Below are 20,523 nucleotides of genomic sequence, written 5' to 3' on the forward strand. Positions count from 1 at the left end.
TGGGATTTACTGCAGCTTCAGAATACAAGAGCTCTGTGCTTCTGTTCCTCATGTATTGCCTGCTTGCTGTGGGCCTTGAAATAGTCCTTCCTAGTATTTTGCCTTCTGGGGAATAGCTATAATTGGTTTTCTATGCACGAGATGTTTGCTGCTTATGTTGGCACCCAGCTGACTCACTCGACAACACCCCTTTACGCATAAACCTGCAGCTCCAGCGCTCAGCCTCCAACATTTTCAGTGTGGTTTAGATTAGAGCTGCTCTGTAGCCTTACCCAAAGGGACATAAGAGTTCTTATGATTTGAGAGATGGACATCAGTGTCTCACAGTGAGCATAACAAGATCTTTATTAAACAAGAGGGAGTAAAGAAAGAACATACCAAGTGAACAAGCAGAAACAAGGAGCTCTATGCAGCTCTTCAGGTTCTGTATCAGGAAAGGGTAGTTATCCTCCAGGCCAGACCTGGAGAAGCTGGCATCAATACCAGAAACAAAGTCCTCTGCTCTGGCTGAACAGAGAAGTACTTGTATCCAAGAGGCATGGCCACCAGCAGCTCCACACAAGCCACCCAGCACTAAAAAATACCCAGGGAAGGGCCTTATTACCCCCGTCTTCCTGGATATGGTGTGTGGATATGTGAAGGGACTTGGAAGTCCTAGAAGGAATCCAGGTGGGGTGCCTGCAGCAGTAACAAATGTTGCTGTTCCCCAGGTCTGGTTCATCTCAGCTCATCTCTGATACGGATGCATTGAGGCAGATTTGATATTTGTTTTTATGCCACTCGGCATTTTTCCTGGAGAGGGAAAAAAGAAAAAGCAGTGCAAAATCAGCAGTACGAGAGGACATTTGCTCAGGAGCATGTAAGACTCAGAACAACCCTGTCTGGGCTTTTCCAGTTTCACTCCAGGCTCATTTGCTACAGCATCTTCCAGCTTCTGACCTACACGATCAATCTCTTCTACAAATTGGCATCTCTCTCTGCTGACAAATTTCCTTGACAATTCCTGTGTCCCCCTGCTATCCCCTCCAATTCTATTCCATTTTCATCCTAAGCAAGCCTTTCTCTTTGTCAGGAGGCTCCTACAGGAGTGTCAGACTTGGTCTCATAGAAGTTGCTGGCAGCACCACACACAGAAGAAGAACCCAGACTGTGTCCACGTCCATTTCAGAGTCTGTATCCCCTTCCCCGTAGCATTATTTATAGTCAGGATGTATATTTAAATTACTAAGCCTCTCTCAGATTTCTTAATTTCTTGTAACCACATCCACCTCTTGGGCATTATTACTCTCTGCTGATACCAATCTCACATGTGTTCAAAGACATCTTACTGGCAGCTTAGAGTAAGTGTAGAGTGCTAGACAAAACTAAGATGATCTGAAAAATAAACAGTGATTAAAGAGCAGCACAGAGGGATAGTCAAATAACACTCCTTCAGTGTCTTCAAATAGAAGAAGAAAAAAAAGGATAACTTCTGAAAGTTAAAATTATAGTCTGGCAGGACAAGAAAAGATTTGATAAGCAAATGCCTAAAATGATAAAGATTATTAAACTTTCTCGAACATATCCAAAGTGGGTCATTGCCAGCAATGAATGTGCAGGTAACTGATAGATATCACTAACAATCAGGAGACAAATACTGTTAGATATTGCTCCAAAAGCAACAGTGAACAGGACTGCATGGTTCACCCACATCTGAGACACAGTGAGTGGTTGTGGTGTTCCCAGTCTTGAGAACAACTAGAAAAAATGCAGGTTAAGAGTGACAAGGATGGTCCAAGTTATAACTTCAACACAAAGTCACATTAAAGAGAACAGGACTTGTTAGCTAAGGGAAAAACACCTAAAAATGGACAAAGGAAGGAGACATGACAGATTTCCAAAACACGAAAACCAGTATGGAGAAGGTAACTGAGGAATGCTTATTCACCATTTCTCACAACATGGGTAAAAAAGAAAAATACAATAAAATCATCAAGCAGAATATTTAAACATAAAAAGGATTTTAAGCAAAATGTGATAAAGCTGTGGGACATATTGCCACAGGTGTTGTAGAAGTCAAACTGTAATTCAAACGGGAACTGCAGGAAATAATGGCTACTGTACCGAATGGTATCGAACCAGACTCTGGCTCAAAATCCCTAAAAAACAACTGTGGTCGAGAGATACTTTGTTCTTATATTCTTTCAGCCTCAGCTATGGGCACTACCAAAAGCAGAATAGTGAGACTGACCTTTGATAAAACTGCCTGTAGCTGCTCTTATCAAGAGGTACTTTCCCCATCACACAGGCTGGACAAGTGCTCTCCTTACCAGTGCACTCTGCTTGGCCTACAGAAGCGACTGCCTTCCCACCCTGGATACAGTGTCTCTGGGTATTCAGCCAGGAGTCACAGAGGCCTTCTTTGCTACCAAATTACAGTGGAAACGACTTTCTAACTCTTACATAAATACGTATTTAACTTAGGATTGTATTGTTGCTTAAGCGCATATCCTAACAACAGTCATTATACACAGGCAAGAAAACACCAATTAGGATATCCGATATCCTAAATCGCAATCAACATAAACATTCTGACAGTACAGGGTTAGCCTGTAGGTCCCCCCAGGCCAAGCCCATTCCTGACAGCAGAGGATTTTTAAGGAGGAATACCAGAACAGGGCAAGCATGCAGTGATATCCCTGCAGAATACCTACTCTGCTTTTAAAAAAATTGTGGCTCAGGGTCATGGAATCAGAGTTGGTACCCTCAGGATTAGCTGTCACCTGATTTTTCATCCAGAAATCTATGTACTTACTTAGTTTTCCATCTCACATAAACATATCTGCCTATCACACACTAGGCAATGTGCTCCACAGTGTAATTATTTAGTATTCAGAAAAGTATCTCCCTTTTGTTCCAAATCTATAAGCCCACATTTTGATTCGTGCACTTTCACCAATCTTTCTGCGTCATGGGAGACAATGAACAATCATTCCTCATTTGCCTGCTGTATATAATTTGGGATTTTATAGGCTTCTACTTTTTTCTCCCTAGCCCAAAGCTATGCCCACTAGCAGAGAAGATATCAGAACTGCCCACAATATTGGAGGTGTGGGTGCCCAATGGATTAACAGAATGGCCTAAAGATATCCTCTATGTTCCTTTTCTAGCAATTCCTAGTATTTAGTTTGTATTTATGCCCCAACTGAACACCCAATTATTGTCTTTACAGAACTCTTATATTATAGATGTATTTCAAAAATACAAGTAACTAGGTTAGAGTCCAGGCGCTGGATGTGTACAGTCAAATTTCTATGCCTATGTATTCCACTTTATATTCAAGACAAATGTCATCTACTGCTATTAAGCAAAGTCACTTTGTATAGGAAAACCTTCTAACTTTTTACAGAAAACTTTTGGTTTTTTCTTACCTTAAATAACTCATTATCATCAAACTTTTCCACTTTATTGCCTACCCACAACTTAAATTTCACAGAAAAATCCCCAGTATAGATCCCTGCAAAACTACACTGTGATCTCCCTCCATATTGATTCCTATGTTCACTAAGTCTATTATTAAAATAGTCTTGCAGAGGGAGTTAAGAAGCTGAAGCTGGTTGGCTGGGATCCATTTCAACCTCTGAGCCAATTTTAAACAGGTATTACTACACTATTAAAACCTGACTCATGTTATTAAGGCCAGAAAGGAACCCTGTACTTAGTTACATCTAAAAGGTGACTGGGGAAGAATCTCTACATCTGCATTTGTCTTTCTTGCTCCCTGGATTTCAACTGATCTCAGATATAGAACTTCTTTACCTGGCTGTCCTGCTGGTGCCATCTGCACTCCTGCCAGCATTGGCTGCTGCTGAGCTGGTGCACCCGTCATTGGGACCTGCTGCATGCCTGCAGCACCTGCAATGATGGCACCAGCTCCTGGCTGGCCCGACTGGACAGATGCCCCAGAGCCTGGGGGTCTCCGGTTTGACAGCCCTTTCCCAAAGGCCACAGCTGCTACCAGTGCGTTGGTATCTGCAGGGTTGAAAGTCTGCTTATTCTGTCGTAAACCTGTAAAAAAAGAAGTTATTTTGGAAGTTATTTTTAGACTTGGCAATCAGGTCTAAAAAGTAGCATAGCTGGTCCTGGATTTACTTTTCAGCTACTTTAGTGCATGCAATAGAGATGAGTTTCTTACAAGCTGTCCTACAAGAATCTCAGCAAGGTCAAAGAAGCTGCAAAATCCAGGGACACTGGTGATCCAAGAGCTTTTTCACTGAGAGCAGGGCATAATCTGCTCATGGAAGAAGGATAGAGTGAGCTAACTCCTCCATGCCTGTGAGAAGTTCCTACTGAAGGCTATTCCATGCTGAATCCTATGGCAGGTAACAAGCACTGTGACTTAGGTAAGCAATAGCAACACCCTCTTTTAGAGGCTCATGAGCAACACAGTGTCTTCAAGTTTTTTTGCCACACATGTGCCCACTTACACTGTTAATCCCAGATACTAGACAGAACCTGTGCTCAGGTCCTGTGTCAAAGATGACAATAAAAATGCCACTGCCTTTAAGAGTTGTGTGTGGCACTTCTGGGTACAGTGAACACCACTACCAGAAAAAGCTGGCCATGAGCCTGAAGCACCCATTATCTAGACAGGATCACACAAGAGCCTGCCTACACTTAGTCTCCTTCAGAACACAGCTAAAGGGTTTCTTATTCACTGGTGCTGCATTTTCACAGCTATTTTTATTAATTAAAGTTGACTGGGAAGTTTTCTTGGCAGATACTTATCACCTCCTCAAAGGGGGATATGTCAAAGGGTTGGAATGACCTTCCCACCATGCATAGATGACACAAGGAAGACACATGCACCCACAGGCTCCCTTCTCAAATTAGGGTGCTCCAGGACAGCTAAGGTTGCATCTTCTGGAATGTTTTCGTTCATGCTGCTCACCTGCATTTCCCATACTTCAGGCTCTCCAATGTACCTATTTTGCCTCTACTCTCTCAGGCCTGCTGCTTGAACCCTGTACCCCACTCCCACCTCAGTGACATACCTCCACTTTCAGATTCACGCTCCTCCTTACTGATTTTCTCCAGCAAATTTGAGCACATTTTGTTCAGACTTTGGATCTGTTTCTGCAAAATGAAAACTGTCAGAAACTGCCAGGATACCTCCAACTCAGTACAAATCAGCAAGGTAAATGAACAAGCTTTCTCTTCCCAGGATCTGTGTAACCAAAAGTAAGCGTTTTGGTAGCTGAGCTGAGAGCGCCCAGTGCTAATGCATGCAGGAGGGCACTGTGGGGATGGGATAACCTTCGCCTCTGACTGGTTGGATGGCACCTCCTGTGAACAGCCAGAGAGCTGGATACTCTTGTGAAACTGTGGAGGAAACCAAACCTCAGCTAGGGTCAGCTGGAGAAATCTCAGACAGGAAAGGACACAGCAAAAAAAAAGAAAACTGTCAAATGGAAGAGTGAAGGAAGCAGTTAAAGGGCATCTTGTGCCCTAGGGATAAGAGGCAGAAGTATCAAACTCTTCTTTACCTACCTGTGCCGCATCAGGGCTAATTCGAGCTGCATCTGTGATCAGCTGCTTCTCCTGCTCTTCCACCTCAGGGTCGGGCTTAGTTCGAAGATGGTCAGGCACTACTTCATGGCTGAACACAGGCACACGTCCCTCTGTCTGCCGCTGCAATAGTGGGACAATAGTCTCACTCAGAGCCTCTGCCTCCAGCCCAGCAATCAGGCAGCTTCAGACCAGGGCACAGGCCATGGTGCTGAACAAGGCTAGTGGGAAAACCTTGATCTGGGGAGCATTAGGAAGTTTCAACAACTTGTCTAGGAATTGCACCGTGCCTGTTTAGTTACAGCAACATATTTATGAACAGGAACACCTTCTGTAAAGTGTACCCAGTGCAAGCATTTGTAGGTAAAAACCCCACAGCAAAGCAGCTCTCACACAGAAGTACTTGTTGCCTTTCCTTCCTTTACACGCAGAGTTGAGGAATGCCCAGCACAAATGAGTGACAAGCTGAATACTCAGGCACTCAAGCACTTTCTGATACTCAAGGAACATGTCTTACCATGATCTCCTCATCACGGTCTGGAGAGAGCACTAGGGGGATGATCACCTGGTTCCGCAATAGTGGGGTCTTCTCATGCTTTAGCACTTTATTCAAGGTGTTCAGCTGTCCTGAGAGCAATGCAAAGCTGTCCAGAACTGAAGGCCTGGAAAAGTAAATAAAGAAGATAGAACAGGGAGAGGGGATGCCACTCTCTTCTTCACTCAAATGGCTGAGGAGTGAGGAAATAACATCATTAGTCTTCAAATCAGTCTACTTCAGACAGTAAGCAGTAAAATCTAGTGCTGAATATGCAGGTGTGGACAAACCCCAGTCCTTCCTGGAAACGGCTCAAATGCATCAAATACCTCAGGGACATTACAAGCAGTACCACTGAAAGTGGCAGTTGTTCGGGATTTCAGTAACATACACAGAAGCAATTCTTTCCTTGTCACTACCTCTCCCAGTGAAATTCTGGAGCAAGGTCTAAAATAATTTCATCCCAAAGCAGTACAGCCAGGAGAGAAAATGTTTATAGCTTGGCTATCCAGACTAAGTAATAATGAAGCTAAATAACTGATAATGTTTTCAAGGAGGTCCTCTTCAGCTTGGTCTCTGTGCGGGATTCATCAGCTCTCCTCCTTTCTGCAACATTAACTATAAATGTTAACTTCTCTGTGAAGCTTTGCTGCAGTGGCAGACACTAAGATACCACATAGTTTATTAAGCTGCAGCTATAATATCTTTATGCTCCATATTTTCCAAGAAGAGAATGCCATCTTGCAAGTCTCTCAAACTGTGTGGTAAAGAAAAACCAGCAAAACACAAAAGCTCAGTTTATATCAGAGCCATAAAAAGCTGGAAAATGTCAAGAAATGTAGAAAGAACTATTGTTCATTTTATAGTGTATGTAGGTCTCTAAGGTGCCTCATCTGAGAACATCCACTCATTGCAGATGCAAGTCTAGTTCCCATAAACTGTCTGGATTAAAAGGTGTTAGCATGACTCTTATTGCTCTACAGCATGAAGCCAATGGATTTCAACCATTTTTCTGGTGGAAGATGTGCAATGGTTCCTCCAGCACAAATGAGAAAAGAAAATTGAAACCTACTGACAAGAAGCTAATGTTTCTTAATTAATCCTTTGAGCAAGAGCTTTGGCAGTGATCAACAGCGAGACACCTTACCATGTGAGTCGGTCATATTCATTCTCCAGCTTGTAGATAAAACTGACCAAGGAGTTCTTCAGGTCGGCCACCTGACTGATGAGGGTCTCCAGGGTCAGCTCCAGCTGCTTCTCCTCTCTCTAAAAAAAGGCAAGACAGACAAGGGAGGAGGACAAAGGTGTGAATCCACACCCATGCATCCATAATCCAATCTGTCCTACAGACAGCCTCCTTTTCAGAGGAAGCAGAGATATTGGAGATAAAAATCCCATTATTTCACACTGACCCCTTTCCCTTGGGTCAGACTACTTAGGCAAGAGACTTGTATCTGAGACAAACACTTGGCCAGCTGTCCTGTTAAAGATCTAGACGGGTGTAGTGAAGACATCATCACTTACATCTGCTTTTTACCACATCAGGCAAAGTCATCAAAGCTAGCTCACGCTATCTTTGTAAGCCACTTAAGCTAACTCAGCTCAAAGAAGATTAGCATTCCCTCAGCCTTTTCTGACAGCAACTGTGGGTGCTGCAATATCTTCATCCAAAACAGTCTTTGCAAAATGACTAACAGGTCCATGGACTAAAACCTCCAGTTTGTGCCCTTCACCTCATTCTTTACTTTCTTTCTGCCCATGTGACACTTCCAGCCGCCAAGGAAACTGGCAGCTCCTACTGGCCTTGTGCCCCATGGGCTGTGGGAGGCCCTGCCATGACACAGACCGGTGTCATACCCACACACGCCCCTCACCTCCTGCCTTTTGCTGGGATTACATTGTTTAAGAAATCTTTCCCACTGACATTCCCTTCCGGGTGAGGGAGGACAGTGACAGACAAAGTGTCAGGACTGTGGATCTGCTGCCAAAGACACCAAGGCATGCCCTTGACTCTGGCAAAAACCCTCTAAACTCTTATCTACTCGAACTTGCTTGTACTACAGTATTGCGCAAAACATAATTAAAGTCCCAGCCCTAAGGAACTGCTCGTGTAAGTTCAGAACTGTACAATAATAATCCATGAGGAGGGTGGGACAAAGCAGTCAAATAATAGAAAGGGAATACCGACTGGGAAAGCAGATAGAGTAACTCAGGCTGTTGGCATGCTTGCTATTGCATTTGCTGTTGCTCTGTTCAAATACACTAGCCCAGTGCAAGCTTCATGGAAAGATTATCAGGCACCTTCCATGTTCATGAGAACACTGTATTATTTATTCTATTTTATTTGTACTCTGACAAGCTGGTAATCACGGATGAGACTTCATTTTACTCTAACCACCTTAGAATAAACAGCTGGAGCAACCTTATTAAAATTTGATCCCCAGTCCATGGAGTGGATTCATGCAACAGGTTGCTGCTGGCTGTTCCACCTAGAGATAAAAGCACTCTCCTTCCCTTTGTGGCGGGACTAGTCAGTTCCTGTCCAATTAAGAAATGTGCCTACAACTGTTTGTGTGCACTGTGTTTGTGCAGGGAGGTTTACTACTGCCTGTGTTACAAGCTGGGCTGGTAGCCAGTGTTTTACTGCAGGGGTGCCAGGCATATGCAGCCATGGCAAGTCCCCTGGCCCACTGCCTGTGCTTACCCAAGAAGCCCTGAAGAGGATGAATGAAACCCCACCGCACAAGGACCATTCTCACAGCAGCAGTGCACTCCAACCCTCCTTCCCTAAGCTCTTCCCAAAGCCATTAGGAGCTGGAAGCAGATGCAAGCATTGCAATAAGCACACAATAAGACAGAGCAGTGATTCCAAGGAATGCTAGCCCTCTCCAAGGGGACACTTTAAGGAGTTTGTTAGCAATGCTAAATTGTGCCGAGGTAGTAAAGACGGGGCTTAGGGTAGGGGTTCTGAAGGACCTCCTGATACGGAGCAACTGAGAGGTAAAGGTGAAATCCAGAGTAGGTAAAGATAAAGCAATGCAGGCGGCAAATCAAATGGAAAAAAAAAAATCCTGATTGGCAAAACAAAGGGGGAAAAAACTCCCCAGACTTTCTGTACACAATGACATTATCTAAGCCGATAACGTTGTAACTCAACAACAAGATCTCGGGATTGTCTGAGGATAACCCACGAAAACATCTGCCCGATACTGAAAAGGCAGGCAAGGAAGTAAAAGCGACCACAGGATTTATTAGGAAAGCAACAGAAACTAAGCATCATTATGTCACCACATAAATGCACGCCTCCTTTTCATCTCGAATATTACACGTCACTCTTGTCCCTCAAACTGAAAAGGGATAGAGTAGGAATATGTACTAATAAAGGGAACGAGGATGATGAAGAATATTCATAGTTCCAAAAAAAAAAAAAAAACAAACAAAAAAAAACCAACCGTAAAAAAGACTGGTACGAGCAAGTGGCTAAAACAAGGAGAGACAATTGTAATAAACTCTATAAATGAGTAATAGCGGGACAATCCATTTTCACTTTCTTTTCCAGCAGGACAACCAGGAGATCCGCATGAAGCCAGCCGACTGTGGTTTCAAACAAACCAAAGGAGGCGGATTTTTACAACCTATTAACCTGTCATTAACCTCTGCAACGCTTTTCTTTGGACAACACGGATGCTACAAATTCAGAGCACTTAGTAAAGTAATTCGGTTCTTCTCCCATTAACGACATTTCATTCAAGCGGGGCCAGGGCGCTCAGCTGTACGAACACTCGCCCCACAGCCGTGCAGCAACAAGGGGCTGTTACACAGCAGAGCATCGCATCGGCTGCTCGAGGGCGCGCTCGGCCTCCCTCCGAGGGTGCCCCAGCCTGGGATGGGCTCGGCCCCCGCGCAGCCGCCCGGCCCCGCTCCCCCCGGCCCTCACCTGCATGGCGGCGATGGCGGCGATGGCGGCGATGGCGGCGGCGGCACCGCCCCGTTGTCCCGGGAGAGCGGCGCTTCCGGGGCGGGGCCGCGCGGACATGGCGGCGGCCGAGCGGCCCGATGGGGAGGTGGGAGCGGGCCGGGGCGCGGGGCCGGGGGAGCGGGGCCGGGCCGAGCCGAGGGGCGGGCGCAGGGGACGCGGTCGCCATGGGGAGCAGTGGGGCCGGCAGTGCGGGGCTGGAGCGGCCCGGGGTGAGCGGCGGCGCGGGCGCTGTCCGGGGCTGCTCCGGGCCTGACCTGGGCCGCCGTGCTCCCGCCGCAGGTGGAGGAGGCAGGGCATGTGTTCCTCCTGATGAAGAAGGACTATCGCATCTCCCGCAACGTGCGGCTCGCCTGGGTCCTCAGCCGCCTGCACCAGGTGATCCGGGCCGTACCCGAGCCCGAGCTGGTGAGTTGGTGCTCAGGGCTGGATGGTGTCAGCGCGGCTGGTGCTGCACCACCCAGCAGCACCTGTGCTCTTCAGAGTATTTAAGCCCTATTTCTTTCTCTCATTCTTCCTTTGGCATGGCTTGATGTTCTCTCATGTACCGTTTGCTTGTTCCGGCAGGTTAAGTCAGAAAATGAGCTTGATGTTCTCAGCATCCTGCCTAACGGGTGGCAGCCAGACGAGCCGGTCCAGCCCAGGCCCTACCTCCTTGTGCCCTCTACACGGGTCACCTTCCTGGCCCGCCAGTACCGATTTGTGATTGAGCTCGATCTGAGCCCTTCCACAGGGATTGTGGTAAGAGCAGAAGCTGCCTCTCTGGGGTGTTGTGCATTGAAAGAGAAACCCATTTATATTTGCTGAGAAAAGGCTTATTGCTCTCAGTGTCAGTCTTAACTTTTGCAGAAGTCTTGCTTTTCCTGGGAGGGAGCCATGCTTGCCCCTGGCTGGGAACTAAATGCAAATCTTATTTCTCCGTTGGATGGTGAATATGTGACTTCTGTTTACAAGAGTTGTCACTTTAATCTAGCTGCCACTGCAGGAGGATGTTTGCTGTTGGCTCTGCACGGTGGGATAACCAGCGATGAGAGTGAAAGTCTTAGAAGGTGAAAAAGCTGTTCCCTTTCTCTGTTTCTGTAGGATGACTCAACGGGGGAGATAATTTTTGATGAAGTGTTTCACGCCCTTTCCCGATGCTTGGTGGGATTGTTAAGACCCTTTCGTATCCCTGGTTCAGACATTATCTACCAGCCAGAGATCTTTGTCACCATCCAGGTGTATTCCTCCATCATTGGCCTGCAGTCCCACCAGGTAAAGTTCAGGCTCTCCCTTGGCACGGCGTGAGAAGCTTGCTGTGGTTTGCAGGTGTCCTGTGAGCACGAGGAAAGCAGGGGCAGGTGGCAGCTGGGCTCTGTTATCTGTGATGCTGCAGGCTTGTTTCACTGAAACACGTGGCCTGGCATGATGCAGAAGTGTATGTGAGCAACTTCTCCTTTCTGGGCAGGAAGCAGAGGTTTCTCTGGAGAATGCTGCCCTCAGGCACGATTCTAGAATTGGGCCACAGGGAATATTTGCCTCATGTTGAATATGTGCTTGTTGTTGTTCTTGTTTTGTTGTTTGGGGGTTGTTTTTGTTTTTAATTTCTGTTGATTTATTCTTTTTGCCTGTTCTAATTAGCTTGAAGCATTCAAGCAGAGCTTGTTATGACCAAAAGGTTGTCTGCCTGTTCCAGCTCTGTAGCAGGGGTCAATTCAAAGATAATTGCTTCTTCCTACAAACCTTGGTTTTTTTGCACTGGTCTGAATATGCTTCTCCTTGCTGGAGGGAGCAGCCAGCCCCAGTATTGATATTTATCGGTGAGATTTCACTTGTGTCAGGGCAGGTCTGTTTAAGAAACTCAAATCTGGTTTACGGGGCCAGCATGGTTTTTGAAGTTCATCCTTGATCTCTTCCACCTTACAGTATTTTCATGTAACTTACACGTTTCTGGTGGTGTATTTCATCCCTTTGCTAATACCAGGGAAAGTGTGTGGTAACAGGAGGAGCCTGTTAGTCTATGCTTGTTCCCTCCCTGCCCAAGCCTTCTGCCAGGGTTTGTACCTGAGGAGTGTGGCCATCGCTTTGGTCTGTTCTGAGGTGCTGCAAGAGTAAGCCTAGCAGGAATTTCTCCATTTGCCATTGATGTTTTGTGTATTATCTTGTCCAGCAATCCTGCACACACCATCATGCTGTGCCTCAGTATCTCCCCTATTTGCACTATATTGAGCACTCTGAAGTCGCTACATTTTTCTTCTTTGGATCTCTCTAAATTCCCACTTTGTGCATGAGGCCATGAACTGTGATATCTGGGTACTACTGGATAATTATGTTTCTTTTGTGGAGGAAAAGGCATATGTGTGTATCACTCATCCAGGAAAGACTCTCTGTGGTAATAATTTATTTCTCTGATGTCACTATGAGGTCTTGTCCATATGAGGCCAAGGGAATGTGGATAACATGCAGCATCCCACCAATCTGCTGAGGTCTTTGCATGTTGTATCTTCTTTGCCTCCTGGTTGTGGACAGGAAGTGCCTATACCAGGGTGACATCTGTAAACACAGGTGTTGTGCCCTGGGGAGTTTCTGCGATGGCAGGCTTATTCTGTCACATCACTCAGCCTCTTTTGTAATGTCCACTCTCGTTGTTTCTTTTCTTTATTTCAATTTGCTGTTCTTCTTGGAAGATAATTTGATCAGTCTAGAGGTGAGGTAGATTAGAACAAACAGGCCTTCCTTCGAAGTGTCAGACTACACTTAATGGCTTCTAACAATGATCCCACATCACTTTCTCCTGGAGAAAGTCAAATGAAGTAGAAGTTTCTTGCCCAAGAAGGAGATTTGCCAAAGTGTGATGTAAGCATCTGCAGTGGGGTGCACAGCAGGTGCCATGAGACACCACTGCTCACAGGCTCTTGTCTCTGAGCAGGGACAGAGAGAAGTGGCCTGTGCTGTACCTGTGCTTTGTCAGGGAGATGTTTGAACTCCCCTGTGCAGAGCTGTGTTCCTGTGTACCATCTTGGGGCTGGTGCTGTAAAATCTTAACTTGATGACTGACATGTGTGTCCTTGGGCCAGGTACTATTCCAGGGCTGTCAGCTGGATGAGACGAAGCGTGAGGCCTTTCTGCACCAAGTTTACACACAGCTCTGTGCCTTTGAGAACAAAGTGGCAGAGATGCTTCAGCAACAGTATGAACCCAAACCGCAGGTAAGGAGGGCAGAAGTAGTTGGGCTCTCTTGGCTTCCTGGAGATCTGCACTCTGAGGCCCCTCTGAAGTGGGGTGGCAAGAGGAACAGCAGCATAAGTCTGCAGAAGGAACAGCTAAGGAGTTGGTGAGATAACACTGTGGGATCCAGTAATGAGATGTGAACACTGAGGAAGCAGAACCATTAAGTGTTTAGAAGGACTGGTGAGGATCTTTACCTTCCCTAAAGTTAATGTGCAGTAAGATGGCCTGACTGTATATCATGGGAGAAATGGTGTAGGGTGTGATTTCTCTCTGAAGAAGATGGTGGGAGAGGTGCTTATGTCCATATTATTAATCTGCAAATAGCTGTGAATATGCCCTTAGCCCTTTTGACATTTCTTGAATGAAAATACTTACTTGTTACCATGAAAACTGGCAGTGAAACTGAATAAACAGCTGGTTCAGTTTCAAGTGCTCCTTGAATTCTGTGACAGATGCTGCTTAGTAGCCATGGATATATGTATCAGCATATTAATGACAGAATCCTAGTACGGTCTGAGTTGGAAGGGACATTTAAAGATTACCTCCCTCAACCTGCTGGCCATGCTGCTTTTGATCTTCTTGCAGTCAAAGTCATTGTTGGTCTGGCTGAGGTTATGTAGTCCTTAATTAGCATTAGTTATTAGAGTTTGGGCAAAAAGGAAATAAAAAGTCCCAAAATCAGATGACCAAGAGGATACTGGTAGTGAATTGCAGTTGCATATCTGAAGTGCTGGGAGTCTCACATTGTAGCTGAAATTTGTATGTTTCAATGCTAAAACTGCCAGTCCTCAAACAGAAAGTAGATTGCCAGAAGTAAATACCTCGACTAGTGAGACCAGATGGTGGTTTTGCAGTGCTTTGTGTGCATTCCTGCTTGATGCAGTATTTCTCTCATGGTAAACTACCCTGTAACTTCTTCCATGCAAATGGAGGGGAGAGACGCTCTTGCAGGCCAGAGGGACTGGTGAATCCTGCCACAGGGTGTGGGGTGGAGGTGGGAGGCCCCAGGGGAAAGGCAGGGACTGAAACTTTATTCACTTTTGAAGTTGCACTAGCTGTATCATTGTTAACAAGTATCTGAATTTAAGGCATCTGGCAAATTAAAGTGATGGATAATCAATATTTTTTGCTCTCGGACTGCTCCCATTTGTGCATAGCAAAAGTTTTGTTAGTTCTAGTTTTCTTTTCCCAACTCCAATCGTCTGTAGCTTTGCAGAGGGGGGTCTCAGCCATTCTCTGCATTAGCAGTAAAAATGAAGCAATATTTTATTACAGGGTTGAACTGCCAGAGCCTTATGGGGATTAAGGGACTATGAATACAGTAGGTTTCTCACTGGTGTAATTATACAAATTTCAGGCTTTGCCTAGGGGATATTTTTCGTAGAAGATGCAGGAGAAGTCTACCTGCATTTGTTTATATCAACACTGCATAACAAGGGCCTTTTGAGTTAAATGCATAGGCACTAGACTTAGTCCTTGTGAGGCTTCTTTCCCCCTCTGCTGCAGAGCTTCACGAGTGAGACGTAGCTGTCTCTGCGTCTCCAGTGTTTCTGGGCTGAATAGAGTAGATTAAGGAGATGCTGAATAGCTGCAGCTTCTACTAAATGACAAGGGGAGAAAGAGGTATTCACCATCTCTTTAACTGGGAACTGCTTTGCTCCACAGAGGAGTTTTAGTGACCCCAAAGTGTCTCATATCTCCCCTTCTGTGAGAAGTCAGCTTAAAATAAAGCTCTGAGCATGCTGTCCCTCCACCTTCAAGCAGCCTTGCCCAGCTGTTCGAAGCAGCCCAAGTGACCAGGATTTTAAGAGCACCTGGAAGTTAAAGCTACAAATGGAGTCTGCTGTGGTGCTCCAGAGTACCATGGGACTGCCAGACCGAAGGTGTTTGAAAGAGCGAGGACTAGAGCTAGGCTGAAATCTGCCCCCTGGGGCCTTGTGGGTTTTTTAAACTTTTCCAGGTGGATTTATCCCCCCTGAGCCAAGAGAGCCCTGGTGACGTGCAGGAATCATCTGGGAGGAAGCCCAGCGTGTCTGTTGTCACTGCTGACGTTGGTCTGGTCAGCATGGTCCGGCAAGGGATCCTGGCCCTGCAGCTGCTGCCCTCCAACTCCAGCGCAGGTTGGCTGCGTCCTCGGGGTTAAGGTTTACCCGGTTGTTTGCAAAGGGCTGTATTGCTCCTGCCGTTGGCTGAGGTTAATTTTGTAAGGACGGGTGTGTGCATGGACCCTTCTGTTAGGGATGAAATTTCACCAGAGCCTTTTACTCTGCATTCTGGGGGCAAATTGTGGTGGTGGGAATGGGGAGGACAACACTGTGCCAAGTGCCGTGTGTCAGCGTTGGGGAGTTTGTGAGGCAGTACAGCTGTGACTGTTGCTCAGGGCAGCCTGGGGTGTGAAGAGCTGTGCCCTTTCTGTGTGCTCTGCTGTACCTAATCAGGATGTTTGCCAGCTCCATAATGCTTTGGAAGCTCTAAACCAGCCTCAGGATTTTCCTTCTACTTTTGCCCTGCCTAAGCTTTATCTCTGGTGAATTTACTGGGAGAATGATAGCCGTTTGAGATGGAAGATGCACTAAGATGCTGCCTTGTTTACAGGTATTATAATAATTACGGATGGTGTGACCAGTGTCCCTGACGTGGCTGTGTGTGAGACTTTACTCAACCAGCTGCGCAGTGGCACAGTGGCCTGCTCCTTTGTGCAGGTATGTCTGCTGGTACCTGGGAGTGTGGGTACCAGAGGGAGGCAGGTGGATTGGTGGTGGTGGCAGTCACCTCCAGAGGAGAAGTGGGGGCCTTCTCTGCCTGTTTGAATTCTTGACCAATCATCTGCCTTGTCTTCAGCACTGCTGTTGTCACTCAGGTGTCTCCTTTATCCATCCCATAGGTGGGCGGTGTCTACTCCTATGACTGCAGCTTTGGCCACGTTCCCAATGTGGAACTGATGAAATTCATTGCCATGGCCACTTTTGGTGCTTACCTCTCCACGTGCCCTGAGCTGGATCCCCTGAGCCTGGATCTGAATGTGTATCACAAGGCATTTCTACTGTACTCCTTTCTGCGTACTGGGGAGTCCCTGAATCCAGAATATTATTGTGGTGAGGAATGTGCATGTCCTTCTTCCAGTAGATGGGTGTCTTAAAGCACCTCTCTTTGGGGGGACTCCCCAGGCTTGGTTATGCTGATACTGTCCCTTGTCATGCCTTCTGTAGGCTCTGGGCACAGTTGGTCACACAGCCCCACCTGTGAATCCCCTCCTGGTTCCAGGAATTGGGTGGACCAGGGAAAAATAATGCCCCATTTTCCACCATTCCCCTGATTTAGCAATCTGCAGTTAGGCCCACTGTGCTGGGACTTGGAGGGGGTCAGAAGCTCTTGCCCACCCTTCCGTGCACACTGGCTAGCTTGCAGACAGGGATGTTCTGCAGAGCTTGTCCTAACAGGGCTTGCAGATGGCAGTTTGGATTGAAAAACTAGACCCCTGAGAACTGTCCCAAATGCTTCTCCTGGTTGTTCTTATTTTGTGACTATTAGTGACTGAGAGTGTGCCAGGAGAGCTTAGTTTAGTTACCAGTAAAACATGGAAACACCCTTTCATGTCCCAGCGATATGCTGGTGCCATCTGCTTTCTGTAACTTGGCAGCAGAAGCCACATAAACTGGCAAGTTTGAAGAGAGCTAGCTTGGGACTTGGAAATGCTGAATCTTAAAAAGATCAGCTGCTAGTGGTTTAAGCTCAAGTCTTCCACATCCTGATATCTTTTAAAAAGCACCTGGGAACTTAAAATTTTCCAGGGAAATCCATAAAGCCCCAACGCTTGCTGTGTGACTGTTGAAACAGATGTGCGGTTTCTGCCTGTCTAGGCTGGATGTGGAATTCCAATGTGTGTCTTGTCACAAAAGCTGTCCCAGAGGAAGCAGTGCCTGTCATCCCACCCTGTCCCTTTCCCAGGCCTTTTGGCCACACTGATGAACCTGTTTGCTGTATTGCAGAATCAGGAGTGGGTGTAAATGGTGCCTGAAGGATGTACTGTTCTTCAGGCCAGCGAGTGTTCCTGGCAGCTTTTATAAAGCTCTTGGGGAGGCCTGTTGCTGCATGATGGGGCTCAGGGGAGCTGCTCCCTCTCAAACCCATCCCTGCCATTTGCAGTGTCCCAGCACAGGCTGTTCAATGAGCACCTGGTGTCTGCAAGCAGCAACCCTGCGCTGGCGATGCGGAGGAAGAAGCACACGGAGAAGGAGGTGCACGCCGACCTCGTGAGCATTGTTTCGGTCCGGCTGCGCGAGGGCTACAGCATCCGGGAGGTCAACATCACCAAAGGTGACTCTGCTGCCTTAAGGGCTGGAGACTCAGATAGGACTCTGTTCTCAGCTGCTTAGAGGAAAGCACAGCATCTGCCATCTCAGCAGAGTGGTGGTATTGTGGAGGAAGGAGCCATTTTCCCCAAATTCTGTTTTCACAAATAATTGCCTGCTGCAGGGCTGCCCAATATTGTGTGGTTATGCACTTGCCAGGCTTGCTCTCTGTGGTTGTGCCTGGGGAGAGACAGCCAGTGAAGCACTGTATCTTGGAAATTATTCCCCACAATTGCAGAGAAACTAGTGACAGAACTGGGGTTTGCAGAGTTTTTTGGGATTTCATCTATATTTCTCTTTTTTTTCATCCCTCTCTAGTTCTTTGCTAGATGCCCTCCAAAATACTAACACAAAGTTGAGCCCTTTGGTACAACAGGCTTAATGCCTCCGAACTACAGTCTTCCAAAGGAAGAAATTGGGTGAAACAAGGATATTGTTAGGTGAAAATGTCAGATCAGTCAGGACCGTGATCAATTCTAGAAGACCATAAAACCTTCCAGTGATCCTGTTCTTTCACCTGACTCACTAGACATGGCACCTGGAGAGTGAGAACTAGCTGCTGACTAGGGACCTTGAGGGGTTTGATTATCCTAAGGAGGGCCAGTAAATCCTACCTAAATTTCCATCTCCAGCTGTGACTAGTGCTAGTACTTTAACCGAAGGGGAGATGAAAAAATCCAAATGCAAGCTTATTAGTACACAGAATGTGTTTTACATCAGAGAATCAAAGTCTCTCCCAAACCATTCCAAACTTGCCATGTGATGTTTTCTGTGAATTTACTGTGGTCTGCCTAAAAAACATGTAAATACCTTCTGCCACTGCTCTGGTTGGAAGACTGTCCCAGAGCTTCATTGCTCTTTCTCTGGCTTCCTTTCTAAACTCCCTGAGACCAAATTGGACCTGTGTGACTATTATTTTTAATTAAATTTATCCGCCTTCTCTGCCTTCCACAAACATATTTAAGGACATCTTTCTCCTTGTAACCTACCTTTTGGCAGGTTAATATTAAGCAAGCAGGTATTTCACCTTTATTTTGTAAGGGCAGGCTTTCTGTTTTGTTTATTCAGGTTAATAGCTCTTTTTTTTTCCCCTTAAGTTGTTTTCTTTTCAGTTTGATCTCATGTTTCTCAAAACAGTTGATAAGAGTGTTTTAAGTGTAGTTTTATCAGTGCCTTGTTCAGCAGCATTGACACTTCCCTGCTTCTGAAGTGAAATAACAAATCTGATAGACTGGGAATCATGTGAACATTCTCCACGACTGTATTGCAGAAATCTCTGAATCTTTCATGCACCTTTTCTTTCAATTGATGAGTCCTTGGGGGTGTTCTATTGGGTTTTGTTTGTTTAGGAGTCCCTACATGTGCTGTCCTTCACATGATAGTACTCTTAAGTTCATTTTGCTCAGTTCACCTCCCTGTTCCACTGTGATGCCTGGGAATTGCAGTTCTTTTGCCTTGATGCATCTTACAAACTGAATGGATCTAAATCACCATTTTTGGGGGGAAGATTGCTAGCAATCATATTAGGTGGGATAATTTCTAAAGTTGGTCTTCTAGGAATCTCCCTAATTTCTTGTTTCAGGAATTTTCTGTTAAAAGTAAGTGTCTGCTAAGTTTTCCCGGTGAGACAGCTGTTCCAGTAATGTTTGCAGATTGCTTTCACTAATGTCGGTGTGCCATGAGATTACTTCCCTTAAATCCAGGCAGATTAGCTCCATTGCACTCTCCTTGTCTAGGAATGTCTGTGAAACAGTGTGACAAGTCCATTCGTGTCCACACTCAGTGTCTTTTATTCTTCTGTGCCCAAGTTCACTTACAACTTGAACAGTGCTGGATAAAAAGCCTTTCTCTTTAATCTGGCAGCAATGCTGAAGTGCTTTTGGTGACTGTAGTCCTATACAGAAATGCTGGAAGAGCATTCACCAGGTATGAATCATTCAAAAAGCAGTCAGACAAGTTCACATTGTATTTTTTTTGCACAAAGGTGTAGCTACAACCTGTGGCTCAGGATATTGTAAAGCAGTGAATTCCTGCACTCTGGAGGAATGTATTAGAAATATCACAACATGTTACCATGCTCCCTGCGTTTTCCTCCAGGTATTTGCCTGCTGGCTTTTACTCCTTGGAGTGCTAAATGGATTGGTCTCCCATTTTTACAAGAGCAGAGAGCAGAAGAGCAGCTGCTGGGTCAGAGTTACCTTCTGTGGTGAATAGCTGTGGGCAGGTGCACAGGAGTAAGAGCAGGGTAAACATACATGATGATAATCTCTATTCTGCTTTCCTTTTTTCTTCCTTTGAGCCCTCTCTAGCTCTTTGCAGCTCAGGGGCTCCTTGAGCCAGAAATACTTTCTGTGTATTTTTTAGAAGAAATTTGAAAATGAAATGTCAGAGGTATCAAAAATATAGAGTGTACTTCTATGCAGCCTTCAGACTAGTAGCAGATAATGTTATTTAATACTTTGGAAAGGCTAAATGCTCTGGGGAGTTGCTTAAAATTTTGCTGAGCTAACAGGTAAAAGTAGAGTTGAGAAATTTTAGACATTCAGTACTGCCTTTGCTAAGGAAAAACATGTTTGCCTAATCAGGGCTCTCTGAGCCATTCTACAGAGAAGTGGATAACAAAGAACAGTTAATTAACCTGGATTGCCAACACTTGCCAATTAAAGGCTGGTAAGGAGCCAGCTGGCTGTGAAGTGAGAGGAAAAAAAAGTGCAGTTGTGGACTTTGACACTGTCGCTTTTCTCCTTCACTTTACCAAAGACAAAATAGATTAAATAGCTAGCTTTGTGCTCAGAGTTGCCTGGGGAGGTTGTTTGTGATATTTATAAGTGTTCTGGTTACCCTCACTGTTTGATTTTTATATATTTAGGTATTTAGGAGGCAGCTTGGTTAGTTAGGAATGC

The 20,523-nt window shown here is 45.8% G+C and overlaps 2 protein-coding genes across 8 annotated transcripts in view; one reads left to right on the top strand and one right to left on the bottom strand.

Moving 5' to 3' along the window:
• Positions 1-321: 321 nt before the first annotated feature.
• Positions 322-10,119, bottom strand: MED8 (mediator complex subunit 8). Its single transcript, XM_048313386.1, has 7 exons — positions 10,020-10,119; positions 7,230-7,348; positions 6,065-6,209; positions 5,530-5,670; positions 5,034-5,115; positions 3,799-4,047; positions 322-792 (listed from the first exon to the last, which is right to left on the bottom strand). Exons 1-7 carry the CDS (start codon positions 10,116-10,118, stop codon positions 728-730), a joined length of 900 nt encoding a protein of 299 aa, XP_048169343.1. The 5' UTR covers position 10,119; the 3' UTR covers positions 322-727.
• The window catches only part of SZT2 (SZT2 subunit of KICSTOR complex), a 54,626-nt gene continuing 44,186 nt past the window's right edge, over positions 10,084-20,523 (top strand). For 6 of the 7 annotated variants that reach the window (XM_048313381.1, XM_048313380.1, XM_048313382.1 and 3 more), the window contains exons 1-9: positions 10,105-10,146; positions 10,341-10,466; positions 10,626-10,799; positions 11,142-11,312; positions 13,115-13,246; positions 15,229-15,388; positions 15,864-15,970; positions 16,153-16,363; positions 17,415-17,585. In XM_048313381.1, the coding sequence (XP_048169338.1) occupies positions 10,117-10,146; positions 10,341-10,466; positions 10,626-10,799; positions 11,142-11,312; positions 13,115-13,246; positions 15,229-15,388; positions 15,864-15,970; positions 16,153-16,363; positions 17,415-17,585 (1,282 nt within the window). In that variant the 5' untranslated portion in view covers positions 10,105-10,116. Of the gene's footprint in view, positions 10,147-10,340; positions 10,467-10,625; positions 10,800-11,141; positions 11,313-13,114; positions 13,247-15,228; positions 15,389-15,863; positions 15,971-16,152; positions 16,364-17,414; positions 17,586-20,523 lie in introns of all 7 variants that reach the window. The other variant, XM_048313383.1, reaches the window with a different exon arrangement.

This window comes from Corvus hawaiiensis, chromosome 9 (assembly GCF_020740725.1).
Source record: "Corvus hawaiiensis isolate bCorHaw1 chromosome 9, bCorHaw1.pri.cur, whole genome shotgun sequence".
Classification (NCBI taxonomy): domain Eukaryota; kingdom Metazoa; phylum Chordata; class Aves; order Passeriformes; family Corvidae; genus Corvus; species Corvus hawaiiensis.

What these genes read in the sequence shown, in the direction of transcription:
- MED8 (XM_048313386.1), bottom strand. Translation starts at nt 10,118, where the DNA reads ATGTCCGCGCGGCCCCGCCCCGGAAGCGCCGCTCTCCCGGGACAACGG. An exon ending in CCGCCATCGCCGCCATGCAG is followed by an intron (nt 7,349 to 10,019) that starts GTGAGGGCCGGG and finishes GCCTTTTTTTAG; the next exon opens with AGAGAGGAGAAGCAGCTGGA. An exon ending in GAATATGACCGACTCACATG is followed by an intron (nt 6,210 to 7,229) that starts GTAAGGTGTCTC and finishes TTACTTTTCCAG; the next exon opens with GCCTTCAGTTCTGGACAGCT.